Here is a 20,938-nt window from a genome sequence, read left to right on the forward strand (position 1 = left end):
TCCCACCTTTTCTTGTCTCTGAGCAAAGTTGTGTAATGGCCTTTGTTCTCTGTTACTGGGGAAGATGTCCCTGAATAGATTGTTAGGGAGGGGAAATTGTGGTAAGGGTCTATAAAAACTTGTTTCATCTGTGCTCCGTGCAGTCTGACGCTGAAAGTTTATCTCAGTGTTAGTCGCCCTTTCTCAAGAGATCATAATAAAACTCCTTTCTGTTTTCTACCCTGAGAAGCCTCTGAGTTTAATTTGGGAAATAAGGATAGCTGTCCCACACAACCAGGTTTTGGTTTTTGTGGATTTTTTAGTGACAGGACTATGGGAAGAGGAAGTGATTTTTCTATAGAAAGAAAGAAAGAAAGAAAGAAAGAAAGAAAGAAAGAAAGAAAGAAAGAAAGAAAGAAAGAAAGAAAGAAAGAAAGAAAGAAAGAAAGAAAGAAAGAAGAAAGGAAGAAGGAAGAAGGAAGGAAGGAAGGAAGGAAGGAAGGAAGGAAGGAAGGAAGGAAGAAAGAAAGAAAGAAAGAAAGAAAGAAAGAAAGAAAGAAAGAAAGAAAGAAAGAAAGAAAGAAAGAAAGAAAGAAAGAAAGAAAGAAAGAAAGAGTGTCTATATATCTTTATCTACATAGCTTTGAGTGTCACATGTTACTTAGGCATTCTACAACAGGCAATGAAATAATTAGTTTTTGATCCAGGGATAGGCAAAATAAAAGTAGGAATTCTTCCAGAGTGGCTATGAATCTTCCCAGTCCATTCACTTAAAAGTGGATTTAGATACAAATATTAGGAAGGTCCCATCTCCAAAGAACTGAAGTTTAGGAGACTATATAGCTTGATCTCAAAGATTCCCCATGGGTAATGAGAAAAAGAAACCTCTTGCATCCCAGCAGATACTGTGAGGGAAAGGGGAGAGCACAGAAAGGAACAAGATTGCACCTTGACAAACAGACTTAGTCATTGTTTGCTCTGTACAAATAACCAGTTGTGCTAGTTAATATTCACTGGAAGGTAAGCCTCATCCACCCCTTCCTATAACTACTTAGGTATTTAAATAACACCTCAGGAAACAAGAGGTTCTGGGTCAGCTTCCTGGTGAGTGTCTGCAGGACTCTGGAGAGGGAGCTGTAAGTAATGTATTCCCCTGTAAAAACCTCAGTCTGTGTGGTCTGCAGTAGAGCTGGTGGGCTGGGAATCCTCAGGTCAGCCTGGGAGGATGGAGTGTAGTGGCTGAATTTTGGTTCTTTGAAAGAAAACTAGAACTTCCCAAAGAAAGGAAGAAGAGGAGGGCTTATGCTAATGGCCCCTCAGCATGAATAATCACGCCCATGGTTATCCGAGAGTGATCATATTTAGCAGATGTGGCAACCAGCTAATTATACTAGGTTTTAGACTTTGCCAAGAAGGTCTTGAGGCAGCTTTTTAAAAGATAACAGACTATTGTGAACAACTTGCTTCTGTTTAGCAGTCTGCCACGAGAAGAGGAACACTGAGCTTGTGGTCAGAAGGTAGAGTTCAAGTCTTTGCTTTGGCATTTGCCACGTGCCCTCGGAGCATTTGCTTGACCTCTCTGAGGAAGTCTGTTTCCTTACCTACAAATGGTGATAATAATATAGGCACAGTATCTCTTATAACATTGGTATAAAAACTCAAATGAAACAATGAATCACCAACTACGATACATAGATTATCTCATTCAACTTTCACAACAGCCCTGTGAGTTAGGTACTGCAGGCATGCTGATTGTTGTGCAGTCATTTCAGGCATGTCTGACCCTTCATGACCCCATTTGGGGTTTCTTGCCAAAGATACTGCAGTTTGCCATTGCCTTCTCCAACTCATTTTACAGATGGGGAGACTAAGGCAAATAGTGACTTGCCCACAGTCACACAGGTAATAAGTGTCTGAGGTTAGATTAGAATTCAAGAAGATGACTCTTTCTGATTCCAGGCCGTGTCCTATCCATGGAGCCACCTAGCTGCCCACGGCATTATTAGAGATCCATATTATTGTGATTTCAATAATATAGGGATCTCCCAGATGAAAAAACCTCTTCCACCAATGTGGGTTGCCACCTTCTCTACAAAAAGTCTTAGAGAGAAACCTGCCTCAAACGCTTATCATCTCTACAATCACAGGTGAATCAACTTCTCTCAGTCTCAGTTCTTATGTCTATAAAGTGGGGACAATAATAATTGTCACTTAGTGTTATGCTCTGAGGTTCCCTTCTACAGCTAAGATTCTGTGATTCTGGTTCTGTTACTTTTAGAGAAGAAAGGGACTCAACCTCCTCCTTTTCTCTGTGAAAGGAGTGGCAGCCCCCATGACTAGAACACAGGTCTCCTGATTCCAATATTCTTTCCAGTATCTTCCTCTATCCTTGAGACAAGTAAGTTGTAGGAACAAGATATAAATGACATACCATTAGATGGCATTGCCCTGCTCTCTCTTTTCAGATAAAGTAAACCAAACAGGAAAGGTCATCACTACAGTTTCAACAGCTCAAGAAATATTTCATGGATGGAGTGGGACCTAAGGTAGCACAATCTGGTCTAGCAAAGATAAAAAGAGACCTTCCAGGTAGAGGGTCAATTTCAATCACAGAATTTACATCTTTTAGGATCAGAAGAGTCTTCAGAGGAATTCATCCAATTCATAATCCTCCCCACCCCTCTAGTCCCCAGTATAATATACTAGATAAGTCATTAACCAGTCAGTCTCTGCTTCAAGGCCTCCAGTGCATAAAACCACTCCTTCCAAAGGCAGCCCATTCCTCTTTTGGATAGGAAAGTTTTTCCACATATATAGACTCTGTGTGACCTATAGAAATACAAACTCAGGTGAACTGGAGTTGTGTGGAGCCTGGAAGGTCATTCACTATAACTTTCTCAATTTACAAATGAGGAAACTGAAGCCCAGAGAGGTTAGGTAATTTGCCCAGAGATACAAAGACCTAATCAAAATCTGATAGTAAGTATCAGAGCCAGGATTAGAAGCCCATCCCTTAGGCTCTAATTATGGGGCTCTTTCCACCACACCAAAGCTGTCCTTCTCCTTAACTGGCTATTAAAGGTTTCATTCTACTTTTCCAACCTTATTCACACAATTCTCCTTTACATATTCTAAGTTCAATTAATCGATCAACAATCATGTATCAATTTAGCACCTATTATGTGCCAGGCATTATGCTTAGTGTTGGGAGGTGGATAGACTACAGTTAGAATCACATGAGTTCAAATCCTGCTTCAGACACTTATTAGCTGTGTGACCGAACAAGTGACTTAACTTCAGCCTCAATTTTCTTATTTGCAAAATGATGCTGAATTCTAAGAATCCTTCTGGCTATAAATCTATGATCCTATCAAATACAGTACAAGAGCAAAACAGTTCCAGCACTCAAAGAACTTATTTTTATTATGACCAAACTGTTGCCTTTTCTTGTCTTCCTTTTCTTGCCTCCATACATTCACATACACTGTCCTTCAAACCTAGAACGCACCCATTCTTTCAACATCCCTTCCTATTGAAATCCTTCTTTTACTCTAAGGCCTAGCTTACGTGCTATTTCCCCACCACCACCCCAGACAAAAGTTATCTTTCCACAAATTTGTCACAGCAATTTGTCCGGAGAATTTCTTTCCTTATTGCATTCTACCTTGCATCATTCAATCAATAAACATTTATTAACTTCCTACTATGGGCCAAACATGGTGCTAAGTTCATCGTATTAATTCGTGTATTTTCATTACTTTAGCACAGAGTTTCATACAATGTTTATCTATCTATTGCCTCTGTCTATCTTTATCTCTTAACTATTATGGCTCTCTAATCTCTCTCTTTAATGTAATCCAATTTACTTTACCTTCCTACCACTCCTGGAGAATAAGAAGTAGAGGTTTTTAGTTTTGGTTTGGTTTTTTTTGCATATGTGTTTCCAGTGCTGACTATAAGGCCTGCACTATAGTATTAACACATTATTTTATTTTAATAAATTATTTAATAAATATTTTATTTTAACAAATTTAATAAAATGTGAAATTGAATTGAATTGAAGTATGATTTCAATTGGGCAGCTAGGTGGCACAGTGGATAGAGAGCCAGGCCTGGAGTCAAGAAGACTCATCTTCCTGAATTCAAATCTGACCTCAGACACTTACTAGCTATGTGACTCCAGGTATGTCACTTCACCCTATTTGCCTCAGTTCCTTTTCTGTAAAATGAGCTGAAGAAGGAAATGGCAAACCACTCTAGTATCTTTGCCAAGAAAATCCCAAATGGGGTCATGAAGAGCTGGACACTGAAACAACAAATGGCTTGGTCGATAGATAAGAAGCAGTAGGGCATTCCTAGCAAGGGGGTGGGAGGGAGATAGATCTAGCTATTTAAATAACATCTCAGGGAAAAGTGTAGAGGCAAGTCTAAGGAAGGTACATTGGAAACCAGGAAGAACAGCAGTCTAAGTGATGTTTATATGCAGTTATTCCAACTGTGTGGCCTTGTTCTCTCTTAGAATGATGACGTTCACTCTGAAACTTTGCCTGACGTTGGCTGGGCTATGCAGCCTTGTCCCCAGCCACCTAGCTGAGGAGCTCCCAGCCAGTGAAGACTCTGCACACCCACTCTCTGGCAGTCACAGAATTTCCCCCTATATGGCTGATTTTAGCTTCAATTTGTACAGGCTGCTGGTTTCTAAGTCCAACACCACCAACATATTCTTCTCTCCAGTGAGCATCTTCACTGCCTTTACCGTGCTGGCTCTTGGGGCCAAATCAGCCACTCATGATCAGATCCTCCAGGGACTGGGATTCAACCTCACTCAGATTTCAGAGAAAGAAATCTTTGAGGGCTTCCAACAGCTTCTCCATACACTCAACCTACCTGGAAATGAGCTTCAACTGACCACAAGCAATGGCGTGTTCATAGATAAAAAGCTGAAAATTGTAGAGAAGTTTTTGGAAGACAGCAAGAAATTCTATGCTTCTGATACCTTCTCTATTAATTTTGAAGACAACGAGGCTGCCAAGAAACAGATCAATGACTATGTGGAGAAGGAGACCCAAGGAAAAATAGTGAACCTGATTCAGGACCTTGACTCTGAAGCAGTGTTTGTTCTGGTAAATTGCATTTTCTTTAAAGGTAAGATCAGTCCCTGAGACAGCACTGATTCCAAACTGAATAGGCGGATAATCAATACCAATTAAATAAAAGTTATTTTTCTAAATTATGCCACAGTAACCATTTTCTTAAAGGGAATGGTGATGGAGGAAATATCCTGTTTTATCCTCACAGCCATCTCCCAGCAGATGTTCAAACGATCATAGAGCAGGACACTAGTTGGCTGTTTGATCCTAGGCAAGCCATTTAAATTCTCAGGGCTCCCATTTTATCTACAAAAAGAAACAACTGGATTTAGAAGATCTCTGAGCTGTCTTCCAGATCTAACTTTCCATGTTCTAAAGTTTCTTCCAACTCTAATATTCTATGATCTTATGTTGTAATATTTTGTTTTAATGTCCTTTGTAGCACTAACATTCATTGAGGAATATTGGAAAGAATGTTGGACTGAGATACACGGATTAGCCACGTAGCACTCATATGTTGTTTGACTATGGGCAGGTCACTTAACTTCACTGATGCTCAGTTTACAGCTGAGGGACTGGGGTGAGGGGAGGGGTGGTACAGAGATGTAGAGTTCTCAAGGATGTCTGTGGAGTGACAGTATTTGCACTGACCAGCTCACAGTGTTATTAGGAGGCCAACACTTTGTAAGCTTTAAGTAAATGTGAGCTACTATGATGCTTTACATTCTAGGGCCCTTCCTTGGTCCATGATTCCCATGGACCTACATATGTTGGGCATCTCCTGACATAAATAGAAACTACAATATCCCCTTTTGCCAGACATTGACCACATGTAGTGTCTCATAGAAATAACCTTTGATCAAGAGTGGGTCTCATGACTGTCATCTGAAGATCATCCATGCTTCCAGGTCTTTGAATTCTCTGCATTCCTTCCAATGCTTAGGATAGAAATAAAAAGTGGCGACAAAACATGAAAACCCATTTGGATATCTAAGCAACTCTTGGAAGGTTTATGGAATGACTTAAATAGCAACCGATCCCTGAAGAGAATCTGGATAAACTAGAAATTTTATTGAGCTTGCACTGAGGCAAAAGGCAGCTGGATTCCTGGGTCCCTAGTGTCCACCCTGCCATTTAATTAACATTGTGCAAGTCACTGTCCATCTCTAGATTTCAGATGCTGATCTATAAAATGAAATAGTTGAAATGGATGATTTCCAAAGTCCTTTCTGGATCTAATGTTCTACCTATGATTGGTGTGGCCACTGGGCAGAAAAATGCACCACCTTTTAAACTCAGTGGGTATGTATAATAGTTACAATATATTTTAAGCACGCTACCCTAATTACTAATTCCTCTCCAAAGTTCTGTGACGTAGGTAATACAGGTATTATTACCACTATACTACAGATGCATCAACCAACCTGAGCATCAAAGAGGTAAAGTGCTCTGCCCATGGCCATATGATTATTTCTTGGCAGAGTCTTGGCAGATCTCAAGTCTTCTACTTCTATGCCCAAATTTTCCTTTATATTTTTCCCCCACTCTATTTCCAGTGAAAGGTCATGGGAAATAATAAGGTAATTTCAGTCATTTTTGCAGCCATGTCCAACTCTTCATGACCCCATTGGGGATTTTCTTGGCAAAGATACTGAAGTGATTTGCCATTTCCTTCTCCAGCTCATTTTGCAGATGAGGAAACTGAGGCAAACAGAGTTAAGTGTCTAAGTCCAGATTTGAATTCACGATGATGAGTCTTCCTGACTCCAGGTCCAGCACTCTATCCACTGTACTACCTAGCTGCCCCTAAGTAATAGCTACCTATTACTAAAGTAATAAGAGTATCTAATTTTCCTGCCACTGACTTTTCTATCTTTGCCACACACACAAATTCATTAGCTTATACATATTCTCTTGTTAGGCAAATGGGAGAAACCCTTTGAAGCAGAGCTCACTGAGGAACGTCCCTTCCATGTGAATGCTGAAACAACTGTGCCTGTTCAAACAATGAGCCGCCTAGGCATGTTCTATGTGACTCATGATGATGACCTGGCGTGCTGGGTTGTGACAATGGACTACCTGGGAAACGCAAGTGCCTTTTTTATACTGCCAGACACAGGGAAGCTAGAACAGGTGGAGAATGCCTTGAACAAAGAGCTGATTCAGAAATGGTCAAGAAACTTGCATCGCAGGTAACTCTCTGATTCTGTGCTATCAGCAAATTATTTGTTAAGTCATAAACTGGCCAGTATCAAGGTAATGACGTGACAATACTAATTAATAATAATAACAATTCAATGTTCATATTTGCATGGGTCTGTGATCCTATAGGATGTGGGTACTCCCCTCAACAGTTCAGATAGCTCATCTGAGCCTTATAATCTTGTCCATGTCCTCCCATAAATTCTCCCCAGGGAATTTTTCCACCATAGTGGAACCATTCCTGCAGGTCTCTTAACATTACTAATAGCTACCAATATGCTATCCAGAGCTACCACAGGCTATCCATCTTTTACTGAACACAAGGGACTATCTTCTAGGCTACCTTCTACTCTATTCATCCATCTCTGATGATAAAAAATTTTAACAAATCTGCTTTGTTGATCACTTCTCAATAATCATGAGAAAATTATGGAATTTGTTTACATAATTTCTTATACTTCAGCATTTTTAGGAGGGAGAAATAAGGTAAGAAGTTTTATTTGCAATTTAATTTGATGCAGTGTGTGTATTAACATGTATTCCACTAGAAATATTAGGGAAATTTCCTAAACTCGCTAAAAGTTTTACTCGGGGCTTGTTTGTGTATGTAATATATGTAAAATGTTTAATCTCCCCATCAGCCATGACTGAACTATCTCCATCATCCAGAAATCTGAAATTCTCCCTCTGATCATAGCCTTCAATCTGTTCCTTTATTTCACTCATTCTAAACCTCTTCTTCATACTGTCACTTCCAGTACCTCTGTTGTTTCATTATTTTTTTCAGTCATTTCCAACTCTTCATAATCCCTTTTGGAGGTCAAAGTGGTTTGCCATTTCCTTCTCCAGTTCATTTTACAGATGAAGAAACTGAGGCAAACAAGGTTAAGTGACTTGCCCAGGGTCAGACAGCTGGTTAGTGTCTGAGACTGGATTTTAACTCAGAACTTCCTGACTCCAGGCCCAGCGCTCTATCCACTGTACCACCTAGCTGCCTCTAGTACCTATACTCCTCCCCATTCTCCCACTCTATTGCTATTGCTCTTGCTTCATTTTACTCCCTTCAGACTCTTGACCCCTGTGGTTGACCAATTGGATGGCACACTCTCCTCTATACTTGAATCTCTTAACCCTTTGTCGCTCGCAAGAAAAATCTGGCCAACCTCCAGTCCTGGGTCACCCTCTCTATCTATGCCCCCCCCCACTCCTATTTGAGTGCTACTAAGAAAATCACATAGGTGGGCTGGCTGGGTTTATTACAAATTTTCATTATGGAACTGGGGCCATGGCAGTTCTTTTATTCTTCCATGCTTGACTATCACGCTCTCCACAGAGACTATTCCAAACCTCCTCTTGTCTCTGCCTCCCACATGTACTACCTCCACTTTCTTTGAAAACAGAACTTTGCTTCCTACTTTATGGAGAAACTAAGAAACTAAACATTTGCCATGAATTCCCTCTTATCCTTTATTCCACTTCTCTAAAATCCCTCTAAATCACACCCCATTCTCTCATCCCTTGCTCCAGTATCTGAAGAATAGGCAGTTCTTCTCTCTGCCAAGGCTAACCCCTACACTTCTAACCTTGATCACATCTCCTCCTACCCAACTCAGAAGGTTGTCTCTTTGATCTTTCAATCATTACTTCTTTCTCATCTTCAACCTTTCCTTATTATCTACTGGCTCTTTCTCTTCTCTTGGCAAACATGACCATTTCCCCCCAGTCGTTAAAAAACAAAAAACCTTAATTTGACCCTCTCATCCCCACAAGCTACCAACCTGTCTATCCAGCCCTACTCTATCTTGAACTTCAGGCCCACATCACTAGTGGCTTGCTGGGCATTGTCACTTGAATATCCTATGATTGTGGTGAACTTTCTAAAATGGAGCTCATTGTCTTCATCCCTCAATCCACTCCTCTCAAACTTTCCTATTTCTATTGAGGTCACCATCATCCTTCCAGTCACCCAGGTTTCCAACCTGGAATTCATCCCGGGCCCTTCCCTCTCCCTCCACATCCCCCCAATCAATTGCCAGATCTTACCAATTTCTAATTCTGCTATCACATCCTCTCTTGCACCCATTTGCTTTTCTCCACTGACAGAGCCATGACTCTGCTCTAGGTTTGCACTGACTCTCACCTGGACTGAGACAATTTCCTCCTAAGTAGTTTAATTTCCCTATTTCAAATTCTTCCAGCCCTACCTCCAATCTATCCTCTGCACAGCTTCCAAATTAATACATCTAAAACACAGATCTGACCACATCACTGTCTAATTCAAAAATCATCAATGGTGTCTTATTATTGCCTCTGTAGGCAATAACTCTTCATCCCGATATTTAAACCCCCTTAAAATCTCATGCCCCTCCATTTTTCAAGATTTCATTTAAATTATTCCCCTTCATGTGCTCTCCATTTCAGCCAAATTGGCCTATTCCCTCTTCCCTGAATGTAACACGCCATCTCCAGCTCTAAGTCTTTGTAAAGGCTGAATCCTGAACACACTCATTCCTCCTATCTGGGTCCTGCTCATTGTAGAAGCAAAGCTTCTGTGACTCCTCCTATGCAAAGGCTTTGCTGAGCCCCACTCCCCTCCCCATTGTATTACTTTGTATTAACTGATCTGTATCCCCTGGATAGAAATGTTCCTTCCTTAAGGGCAAGAGGTACTTCATTTTTGACTTTGTATCCCAGTGCCTTGCACATAGAAGAGACATGTATGTATATGTATATGTATGTGTATGTGTATGTGTATGTATATGTGTATGTGTGTGTATGTGTATGTGTGTGTATGTGTATGTGTATGTGTATGTGTATGTGTATGTGTGTGTGTGTATGTGTATATGTGTATGTGTATGTGTGTGTATGTGTGTGTATGTGTATGTGTATGTGTGAATGTGTATGTGTGTGTATGTGTATGTGTATGTGTGTGTATGTGTGTGTGTATGTGTGTGTATGTATGTATATGTGTGTGTATGTGTATGTGTATGTGTGTGTGTATGTGTATGTGTGTGTATGTATATGTGTATGTGTGTGTATATATGTATGTGTGTATGTATGTATGTATGTGCATATGTGTGTACTGTGTACACCTTTTGTCATGGAATACGCTTTAGTAATAGTACCTAGAGTTAAAAAGGTAGACTACCATCTCTATGAAGCAGCGTTCCTATGCCAGTGAACCTTCTCATGCTATGACCAGGTTTTAATGAATCCTTACAAGACAATAGTAGTAGTACTTCATGTTTTGCAAAGTATTTTAGAAATCTCATTTTATCCTCACAACATAACTGGAAGGTAGGTACTATTATTATCCTCATTCTACAGATGAGGAAATTGAGGCAGAAAGCGGTGAAGTGACTTGCCCAGAGTCACACAGCTAATAGTAATAATAATAACTATCATTTATATTGGATTTAGTACATGCTAGGCTATATGCTAAATGCTTTATAATTATTATCTCATTTGATCCCCAAAACAACCCTGGGAGGCAGATGCTATTAGTAGAAGTGACTTACCCAGGGTCATACAGTCAGTAAGTGTCTGACTTCAGATCTAAACTGAGGTTTCCTCAACTCCAAGCCCAGCACTCTATTAGTTGTGCCCCTAACTGCCTCTGCTACAAGTAACACTTTCTAACAAAGAAATCACCTTACAAAGCACATTTCCGGAGAGTAAAACGTTAGTTTATAAATTGTAACTAGAAAACAGGGATGTGTCCTTTAACTTTGACAGTACGGTACTAACATCAACCATCACATCTGACTGGAGTTTTGCTGCCTTACATGTTGGCTTTTTGTATTTTTTGGTTACTGAATCGTTTCAGTCACGTCTGACTGTCTGTAACCCCATTTGGAGTTTGCTTGACAGAGATGCTGGAGTGGTTTGCCATTTTCTTCTCCAGCTCACTTTACAGATGAGGAAACTGAGGCCAACAGAGTTAAGTGATTTGCCCAAAGACATATAGCTAGTAAGTATCTAAGGAAGGAATTAAATTCAAGTCTATCCTGACTCCAAGCCCAGATCCCTATCCACTGAGTTCCACCTAAGTGCCCTTTATTTATATTACTATAGAGCTACAACATATTGTTCTTTGCCTCTGCTTTCCCTGCTCTGCATAAACTCACAAAAGTCTTCCCATCTTTTTTTTCTGAATTCTTCATGTTTGTCATTCCTCCAACAATAATTTACAAATCAATTCCCCAATCACTGGGCTTCTGGCTTTTGTTATGAAAAGTGTCACCATAAACATTTTTATCCATATGGGTCTTTTTGTCATCCAAACCTCCTCAGGATGTGGTCTCAATAGTGCTTTCTCTGAGTAAAAAGGTATAAACAATTGAGTAACTTTTCTTGCTGTAACCTTTCCATGTGTCTCTTCACTGCCTAAGGGGTGACCAGAAATTTGGATTCTTTAGAGAATGCTGTCTTTCATGATTTGCAGCCAGATGGTATTAGAATTGTTTAGCAGAATTCCCAAAGGAGGGAAGGGATAGTTCCTCTGTCCTATGATCTGCTTGGACTACATCTGGAATACTTAATTCATCCTGGGTCCCATGTTTTGGAAAGGTCACTGAAGAGGGCAGCAAGGATGATGAGGCTACTAAGAAAATACTACACCTTACAATGAATTAAAAGGGATTCAGAATGTTTAGTCAGAAAGAAGAAAAGCCTTCTGGAGGGCTTCATCACTATCTTCAGATCCTCAAAGGGTTGCCATGTGAAAGAGACATGAGATTGATTCTGCTTGGCCCCAGAGGACAGAACGAGGACCAGTGGGTGGAAGAGGTTGTACAGATGCAAGTTTCACTTGACTGTAAGAAAGAACAGTTAGTCAGTAAGGCAGCTGGTCAACAAGCATTTCTTAAGTACCTACTATGTGCCAGGCTTTGTGCTAAAAGCTAGGAATACAAATACAAACAAAAACAAAGACAGCAGTCTTCAAAGAACGTACATTCTAATGGTGGAGAAAACATGAAAACAACTATCTACCAGCAAGATATAGATAGGATAAATTGGAGTTAATCAATAGAAGGAATGTGCTAGAATTAAGGGGTATCAGGAAAAGTTTCACGTAGAAGATGAAAACGTTTGAGCTGCCTGCACAAAGACCAGGCTTCCTCATGATGTCATGGGATAGTGAGCTAAAAGTACACCTCAGAGATCATCCTTTCAATTCAGTTCAAAGAGCTTTTGTTAAGCCTTACTATATGCAAGTCACTGAGCTAGGCACTGGGAAGAAAAGAAGGAAAAAAGAAAAGAAAAAGCTCCTGCTTTCAAGGAGATTACATTCAACAGAGCTGGGGGGGAGTTAAGAGAAATATGGTTCATACAATTTAAAACCCCTTCATTTTTCACATGAAGAACCGGAGGCCCAGATAGTGATTTACCTGGTACTAAAAGTATTTAAGTTGAAGTTGGATAACTCAGCTTCAAAGGCCCAAGGGGGAGATTCCTGTCATGGCCAGAAAGGATATATAAATTAAGAGTTAATTCTGCTTCTGGGCAATAAGTGATGATTATGATGATATAAAGGACCATGAGAGGACTTGTATGAACTGATGTAAAGCCAGGCAAGTAGAATCAGGATACTATACACAATAATTACAATAATATAAATAAAAAAATGAAAACCAAAACATTTTGAACTGAATGGTATGAATTATAATGGCCTTCGAAGAAAAGACATGAGAAGTAGGTACCTCCCCCTCTTCTTTGCAGAGGCCAAGGATGATGGGTGTGGAACACTACAAATAATTTCAGTCTTTTTGATGTGATGGCTAGTTTTGTTGGACTCTTTTTTTGTCTCTTTTTTATTCTTCATTTTGGAGATGGTTCCCTGGGAGGGTAAGAGGGAGGACCACATTGGGAACTGTAATATAAAAAACAGAAACTACCAATAAATATTTGTTTAAAAAAAAATACTGAAACATTCTTATGTAAGATCTTTTCAATATTTTATTTTTTATTTATTATTTAATTTATATTTGTATATGTTTATCATATATATTTTTATTTATTTTAAACAGTGATTACTTTCTCTTTTATCTTCCTTTATCAATAGCGCAATTACTTTATATCTTCCAAAAGTTTCCATCTCAGGAAGCTATGATCTGAAGGTTCTAAAAGATCTGGGCCTTGCAGACGTATTTGATGAAAATGCAGATCTCTCTGGAATCACAGAGGACCTGAAGCTTAAGCTTTCCCGGGTAAGTCTAAGAACGCTAAGTATTGTCTTTGTTTTAAATTCTGTCAAATGTTACTAGTGTGATAACAGCAAGAAGAATTCACATTTGCATTTTGCTCTAAGACTGAAAAGCATTTATTTTATAATAATCCTAGGAGCTAGGCAGGGTAAGGACTATTTTACAGATGAAGAAACTGAGGTTCAGAGATGTAAGGTGCCATCATTAGTTTGAATAAAGAAATGAATCAAAAGATTGTTTAGCTAAACGGACCAAATTGAACTGGCTGTCTTGGCATTTTAGGGGCAGTGTACTCAATCATTGTGGATGGTTGAGGGGGGCGTGTTGTCTAACTCATCTGTCACCTTCTTGAAGCAAATAAATATAATAACTTTATATGTGACAAGGATAAAGACTTAAGAATTTGGGATAAGAATTCACTATTTTGTAAAAATTTGTTGGGAAAACTGTAAAGCAGTCATGCAGAAATTGGGCATAGACCATACTTTTTATTGAGATGAGGTCAAAATGGATACATGACTTAGATATAAAGAGACAGATTACAAGAAAATTAGAAGAACATGGAACATATTACTTATCAGACTTATGGATAGACAAACAATACATAAACAATAAATCTTCTCTATGAAATTTTCTCTGATCTAGCCAGCCAGAATTAAATGTCCCTAACTGTGAAATCCCATGGCCCTTTGTTGGTACTTCCTCTTATCATCCTCTACCTGATATTCTAGCGATCTAGATTATAACTTCCCTGAGGAGAGGACTATGTTTTATTCATCTTGAGTCCTGCTTAATGGCCCAGCACTGGGTCATGCAGTCTAGAAATGTGTGTTGAATTGAATTAATCAGGTAAATTTCAACAACAAGGTATTTGTGCTTTTTCAAAACAACTTACTATCCAGCCCCCATCCTATCAAATTAATATCCTTTCTAGGTCTTCCCTAAGAACTGAGGAAGTGATAACATCCAGGAATTCTTATCACTCTTTCCTTTGTCCCTAAACTGTGCCGTTCCTTTTCCTTCTAGGCTCTGCACAAGGCCGTTTTGAATATCGATGAGAAAGGAACTGAGGCTTCTGGGACCACTTTCTTGGAAGCGATACCTATGTCCATTCCCCCTACCATTGAATTCAACAGGCCTTTTCTGATTATCATTTCTGAAACAAAAACAAGTAGCATACTTTTCGTGGGGAAAGTTGTGAATCCTTCTGGAAATTAACGTCAGCAGTCTCAGCCCCCGAAGATCTCATTGTTTGCTCCTCTACTGCAGAATAAAGCAGCAGCAGCATGTACTCTCAGTGCGGATTCTCAATATACCCCATACTAATTCATTTTAATGATTCATAGGGATGTCTACAAATCATTAAGGCAAGTGGGAAGGGAAGCCACTTGTGACAACTAAAATCATAAACATGGGATATAAAAGCTATAAGAGAATTTAGACCTTAGCAATTTAGAGCTAAAAGAACCCAAAGAATATGGAATGATGATGCTATAGGGGATCTTAGCACACAGACTTTTATGACCTAGAAATGGATTGAAATGGATTTAGCCTTGTACTCTCAAAAATTGTCTGTACCATGTCCCATACAGATTTCCCCTGGGTCTATCAGAATTTAATCGATTTTCACCCAATCCAGGGGGTCCCTTTGGAACATCAGAATATAGTTCATGTATAGACCTCTGTGAAAAAAAGGAAAAGTTGCCTGATTTCAACGGCACATATCTATCTTTGTAGCCATTCAGTGGCCTAGTAATGAACTCTATACATAGTAGGCAGTCAAAAACTGTGCACTTAATTGAATTGATCAAGTCAAAGCAACAATCATTTATTAAGCATCTATTACGTGTCAGACACTGTGCCAAGTGATAAGGATATATAGAAAGGCCAAAAATAATCTCTGGCCTTCAAAGAGCTCAAATCTAAAGGAGAGAAAATATGCAAATAACCAAGTACAAACAAAATATATACAAGATGAGTTAAAGATAATCAGAGAAAAGGCACTTACTTGCATGAGGGGGGATAAGGAAAGGCATCTTAAGAAGGCAGGATTTTAGTTGAGATTCCAAAGAAGCCAAGGGAAGCCAGAAATGAGAAGGGACAGCATTACAGGTATAGGAAATAGTTGGTAAAAAATGATCTAAAAATGCCAACAACAAATAACAAAATCTTTTTTTTTATTTTTATCTATATGACTAATAGCATTAATTTCCTAGGTTGATACCTCAAAACCTTCCTTTATGACAAGGGCTATGAAAGTAACCAGGGATTTTACCTAAAGAGCCTCAGTGTATCTGCAGGTTTGGCCCACGTAATTGTGCATTAATAACCAAAGGCAGATCTACCTGGGACACAGGTTTACGTTGGTAGAGTATTGGCCATGTAATAAGGATGCGGAAGTATGGGCCCATTTATTTGGCCTGCTGGGGAGACAGGTCAAAGAGGTAATTTTTAAAACTCAATTACTGAACAAGATCTAGCCATAGAACCTGCTGGAGAGGAACAGAACAAGGAGCAAAGTTATAGGAGTAGCTTCATCTGAGAGGGCCAGAGTCTGCCAGCTTCAAATAGAGGAAGAGACATGATTGCCAAGTCTGAAATCCACAGGAAATTCATGTTTTGCTTTGCTTTTTTTTTTTTCTCACTGGGAGTTTGTTGAATCAGGGGAGGAACAGAAAGGAAGGTAGGAAGCATATAATAGATTTGTTATAATGTCATGAGATACGTTGTTCATCCTTCCTTTTCAAAGAGGACCAGTGACATCATGAGGCTCATACCTTGACTTGGATTGGATTTAAGTCATGAGCCCCACTCTCTTTTCCAGAGTCACCAAAGTTCAGTGACAAGACAAAGGTTGTAAGGAACCTTAAAAATGATCCCTAAGATCCCTTTCTCAGAACACCTCATTTTGTAAATGAGGAAATTAAGGCCCACAGAGGTAGGTAAATGAACAAAAGAATGGAAAAAAAACATTAAGTGCTTATTATGTGCCAACCACTGTGATATGCTCCAGAAATACAAAAATAGAAAATAATAAGAGCACTGTTTAAATCAAGGCAGTCCCTACCCTCAAGGAGCCTACATTCTAACAAAGGGGAAGCCAATAAACATAGGGCAATAGTGGGCAGGAAGGAGGAGGGGTTTTTGGTCTGGGAAGTCACAGGGATGGTAAATGGAGTCATAAGGGAGTTGATTGCCTCATCTTTCCCTTGAGTGGAAGTATTAATTTGATTATTTACCCATAGGTAGAGGTGAAGGCAGTAGGAGGGAAGAGAGAAGAAGTGTGAGGTAATATATCATAAAGATGTCTAGAACTCAGGGTAGGAGTTGGAGGGACAGTTGGGAAGGAGAGGCTGAAAGAAGAAAGAATGAAGATGACCAGAGAACAGCAAGTTACCCAGGGTTACACCAGTACCAGCAGGTCTAGCATTCCAACACAGGTCCCCTGACTCCAAATCCAGTTTCCTTTCTACTTTACCACACTCAATAAAACCATGAAAGTAAAGTGCCACACAACCCATGGTAGGGGTCAAGAAGGTAAGGGTTGACCACAGTGTCAAAGGATGCAGAAAGTTCAAAGAGGATGACAATGAAAAAAAAGCAATCAGATTTAGCAATAAAGAAGTCATTACTAACCTCACAGACAGTTATTTCAGCAAAATGATACAGAAGGAAATAGATTGCAGGGGATTGAGGAGTAGTGAGATAATGGAGGAAATTACTATAGACCAGGGGTGGGGAACTTGTGGCCTTAAAGGCACATGTGGCCTTCTAGGTCCATAAGTGCAGCCTTTTGACTGAATTCAAATTTTATAGAACAAATCCTTTCATTTTTATTAATACAATTTTGTTCATCTTTTATATTTTTATTTTATTTGATTACAGCTAAATATTAACGCGGTCTTCCACAATGAAAAGGCACCTGCTATAGACTATTCTACAACTAGGTGGCATAGTATGTATAGTGCTGGATCTAGAGTCAGGAAGACCTGAGTTCAAATTCAACTTCAGACTCTTACTAGATGTGTGACCCTGGTCAAGTCACTTAATCTCTGTCTGCCTCAGTTTCTTCAACTGTAAAATAATAGCACCTACCTCCCAGGGTTGTCATGAGATAATATTTGTAAAGTACTTAGCACACAGTAGATGTTATAAAAATACTAGCTATTATTATTACTTCCTAATAGCCCTCAAGCTAATAACTGTTGAAAAAGGGAAAATTTGACTTAGTTTGTCATGAATTGTTCCAGGATCAACTCTTTTCTCTCTAAGACTTGCTCCCCAACCTATTCCAAGGACCTGGGAAATCCTTTACCAACCTGACTTCTCAGGACCTTCTGATCACCCTACTAGAATCTTAGCGAGAATGCCCTCATGAAAAAGACCTAAAAGTCTTTATGTAAAGTCACATCATTTTAGAGTTGTAAGGTATTTAGAAATTATCTGTGCAAGAATCTTTTAGACAATAATCCACTTGAAGACACCCAAGAATGAGAAAGTCACTCATTCTCGCGGCAGTTTATGCCGTTTTGGGAGAGCTCTAATTGCTAGGAACTGTTATTATGTTGGCCTCACTCTCCCATTCTTGATCTTCCACTCATTTCTGCTAATACTGCCCTTTGATGTCAAACACAACAGGTCTGACCCTCTTTCATACTTCATTCTAAAAATATTAGAAGACAACTAGGATGTGCCGCGCCCCCCCCCCTTAAATCTTCTCTTCTTCAGGCTGAAAATTCCTAGTTCCTTCATCTAAAAAAGAACAACATATGGTCCTCTATACCCTAGTCATCTCAATCACATGCCTTTGGACAATTCAATTCACTAAATATTTTCCAAGTATTTATAATGTGCAAAGAGGCAGCATGGCACTATGGTTAGAGTGCAGGGCTAGGAGTTGGGAAGAAATGGGTTCCAATCCCACCTTTGACACTTCCTAGTTATATGTCAGGTCACAACTTCTGTACCTCAAGAAATTCTCTAGGTCTTGTCTACTAAATCTTTGGCATGTTGCAATCTATAATGGTAAAGAGACATTCTACACTGGGAGTTTCCAATGCTGCCAAAATTGTAAATACTTTAACTATGATTTGATGATTCTAATAATAATAATAATAGCTAGTATTTATATAGTATGTTAAGATTTGTAAAGCACTATAAACAATACAAATATTCCATGTGATCCTCATATAAATTCTATAAGTGTTATTATTATCCTCATTTTACAAGTCAGGAAACTGAGGTGAAGAGAAGTTAAATGACTTGCCAAGGGTCACACAGCTAGTGTCTGAGGCAGAATTCAAACTCAGGTCTTCTTTACTCTAAGTCCTGCTCACTCTGTATGATGCACCACCTTGTTGCCCCTATTTGAGCATGAGATTACAAACTGACATGTGCCACAGACCCTGCTTTCAAGAATCAAACAACCTAATAAAAGGGGTATCAACACATGCATAAATAACTAGGATACAAGAAAGCATGAGGACAGATGAGGAAAACGCAGAGATTCAGGCAAAATGCTATGATAATAGATCAATAGAACGATACCTTTCAGTATGTTGGGGAGAGGTTAGGGAAGTCACCATAGAGGAGTTGTCACCTCAGTTGAATTGAATGGAGAGACTTAACAGGTGGAGATAGTAATAAGAAGAGTGCTTTCCCAACCTGGTAAACATCATAAGCAAAAGCATGGAGAAGGGACAGGGCAGAAAAAGAAAAGAGAACAGAGAGTAACCAAATTGGACTGGAATATGAAATGAAGAGGTATACAATACAGCCTGGAAAGATAGGTCAGATCTTAACTTCAGAGAGACTGGAATCTTAGTCATTTGGAGTTTATGATTTTATTTGGAAGGCAATGAGGAGCCACAGAAAGTTAGTAAGTACAGAAGTGACATGACCAGAGCAGTGACTTGGGAAATTGTCTTAGAAGGTATTATAAGTGAATAATTAGGGGAAGAGAAAGAGATTGGAGATAGGAATATCAATAGGAGGTTATTACAATATTCTGATTGAGAAGAAATTAGGAACTGAGCTAGGAAAATTATACCAAGAGTAGAAAAGAAGGAAAGGGTTTCATAGATCTTGCAAAGGTAAAATCAACAAGATTTGGCAATTTATTGGATTGTAGGGTGAGGGAAAGAGAAGAGTCAAAGATGACTCTGTGGTTAATAATGTAGATATGGTAGAGGGAAGGAGGAGGACACCATGAAAGTCAAGGACAAGGGAATGTAGATGTGGTAAGGCTCCGAGAAACAGATAATCAGGGAAGACTTCTAGGAAGGCAGTTGAATGAGTGGTGCCATCTGAGCTCAATTCCCCTTCATCACCTCAAAACATCAAAAAATGTGCCAAATAAAGTAAAAGATGAAAAATAGTGAATAAATTCTACTAAGGAGAACACCACCACTAGAAAAGATCCCAAAATATTCATAGTACTATGACATTTAAAAAATTCAAGAGACATACATTCTGGGCAATTTAATCATTTTATTAATAACACTAGCATTTTAATAAAAGAGGTCAGCAGCACTCTCCAATGCCAAAGACCGTCATGGCGGCAGGCTCAAGGCTTACCTGCCCTTAGAAAAGTGGGTGTTCCAGAGGATGGCAATCAACTCTGATTGATTGGTTAACAAGTAATGAGAGAAAATGAATATTATAATGAGGGGCTGGTCTTATTCTAATGAACTTTAATTATGTCATTTACTTCTAAATTATCCCCAGCTGTGGGAAATCTAATTAAAGAATTCATCCTCACCCAAACCTGTATAAAGCAAAATGGGCTCCCCCACCTTAAATTAAATTCCTTGTAAGGTTGGATTGGGTCTGACCACAATTGAGGATAAAGTTAATTCATACTTCAGAGACTGAATTTTGAAATGAGGATTTTAGAAAAAGGGGGGAACTCTGGATCTCCCCAAATCATTGGTTATTAATAATCATTTCTCTCAGTACTATTTCTTGTAGTAGCAAAAAAAAAAAAGGAAATAAATAAATAAATAAATTAGATACCCACAAATTGGAGAATAAACAAATTGTATAACATTAATGTGATAGAATGTTACTGACCCAAAAGAAATGACAGAGTTAAAGAAGTCAAAGAAATATAGGAATTCTTTGATGAAGTAAGAGTGAAGCAGAACCAGGAAAACAATATACACAAAGACAATGATAAAGCAGAAAGAGCAACAAAATGAACCTGAAAGCTGTGTAATTATTAATGACCAATCTTGAACTTAGAAAAGAAATGAGAAAAAGCACTTTTCTTCATTCACTGCCAAGGTAGAGAACTATGCGGTGGGGGGGGGGGGCCGGGGGGGGGGGACCGGGTGGCAAGGGCAGGAAGAGGATATTGTATACATGGTCAAGAAACAGATGATGTGTAGGTGGATTTTCCTGACCTTTCTTTTCTTTTTCATTTTAAATCATCACTGGCAGGAGAAGGAGGGGTGTACTTAG

General features: G+C 39.1%; 1 protein-coding gene across 4 annotated transcripts; it reads left to right on the forward strand.

Moving 5' to 3' along the window:
- The first annotated feature begins 1,035 nt into the window (after positions 1-1,035).
- On the forward strand, positions 1,036-14,774 carry LOC110220791 (alpha-1-antiproteinase-like). Of its 4 annotated transcripts, XM_078150432.1 has the most exons (7): positions 1,037-1,115; positions 1,939-2,126; positions 4,062-4,162; positions 4,499-5,124; positions 6,991-7,261; positions 13,336-13,480; positions 14,504-14,774. In XM_078150432.1, the coding sequence occupies exons 4-7, from the start codon at positions 4,500-4,502 to the stop codon at positions 14,693-14,695; spliced, it is 1,233 nt and encodes a 410-aa protein (XP_078006558.1). In that variant the 5' UTR covers positions 1,037-1,115; positions 1,939-2,126; positions 4,062-4,162; position 4,499; the 3' UTR covers positions 14,696-14,774. The 4 variants fall into 4 exon arrangements, with proteins under 4 accessions (XP_020860643.1, XP_078006558.1, XP_020860642.1 ...); XM_021004983.2 differs by lacking the exon at positions 4,062-4,162; XM_021004984.2 differs by lacking the exons at positions 1,939-2,126; positions 4,062-4,162 and having other exon boundaries at positions 1,036-1,115.
- The last annotated feature ends 6,164 nt before the right edge of the window (positions 14,775-20,938 follow it).

This window comes from Phascolarctos cinereus, unplaced genomic scaffold (genome assembly GCF_003287225.1).
Source record: "Phascolarctos cinereus isolate Bilbo 61053 unplaced genomic scaffold, phaCin_HiC Scaffold_2;HRSCAF=192, whole genome shotgun sequence".
NCBI lineage: Eukaryota > Metazoa > Chordata > Mammalia > Diprotodontia > Phascolarctidae > Phascolarctos > Phascolarctos cinereus.

What these genes read in the sequence shown, in the direction of transcription:
- LOC110220791 (XM_021004983.2), top strand. Translation starts at nt 2,029, where the DNA reads ATGAAAAAACCTCTTCCACCAATGTGGGTTGCCACCTTCTCTACAAAA. An exon ending in TATCATCTCTACAATCACAG is followed by an intron (nt 2,127 to 4,498) that starts GTGAATCAACTT and finishes GTTCTCTCTTAG; the next exon opens with AATGATGACGTTCACTCTGA. An exon ending in TGAAGCTTAAGCTTTCCCGG is followed by an intron (nt 13,481 to 14,503) that starts GTAAGTCTAAGA and finishes TTTTCCTTCTAG; the next exon opens with GCTCTGCACAAGGCCGTTTT.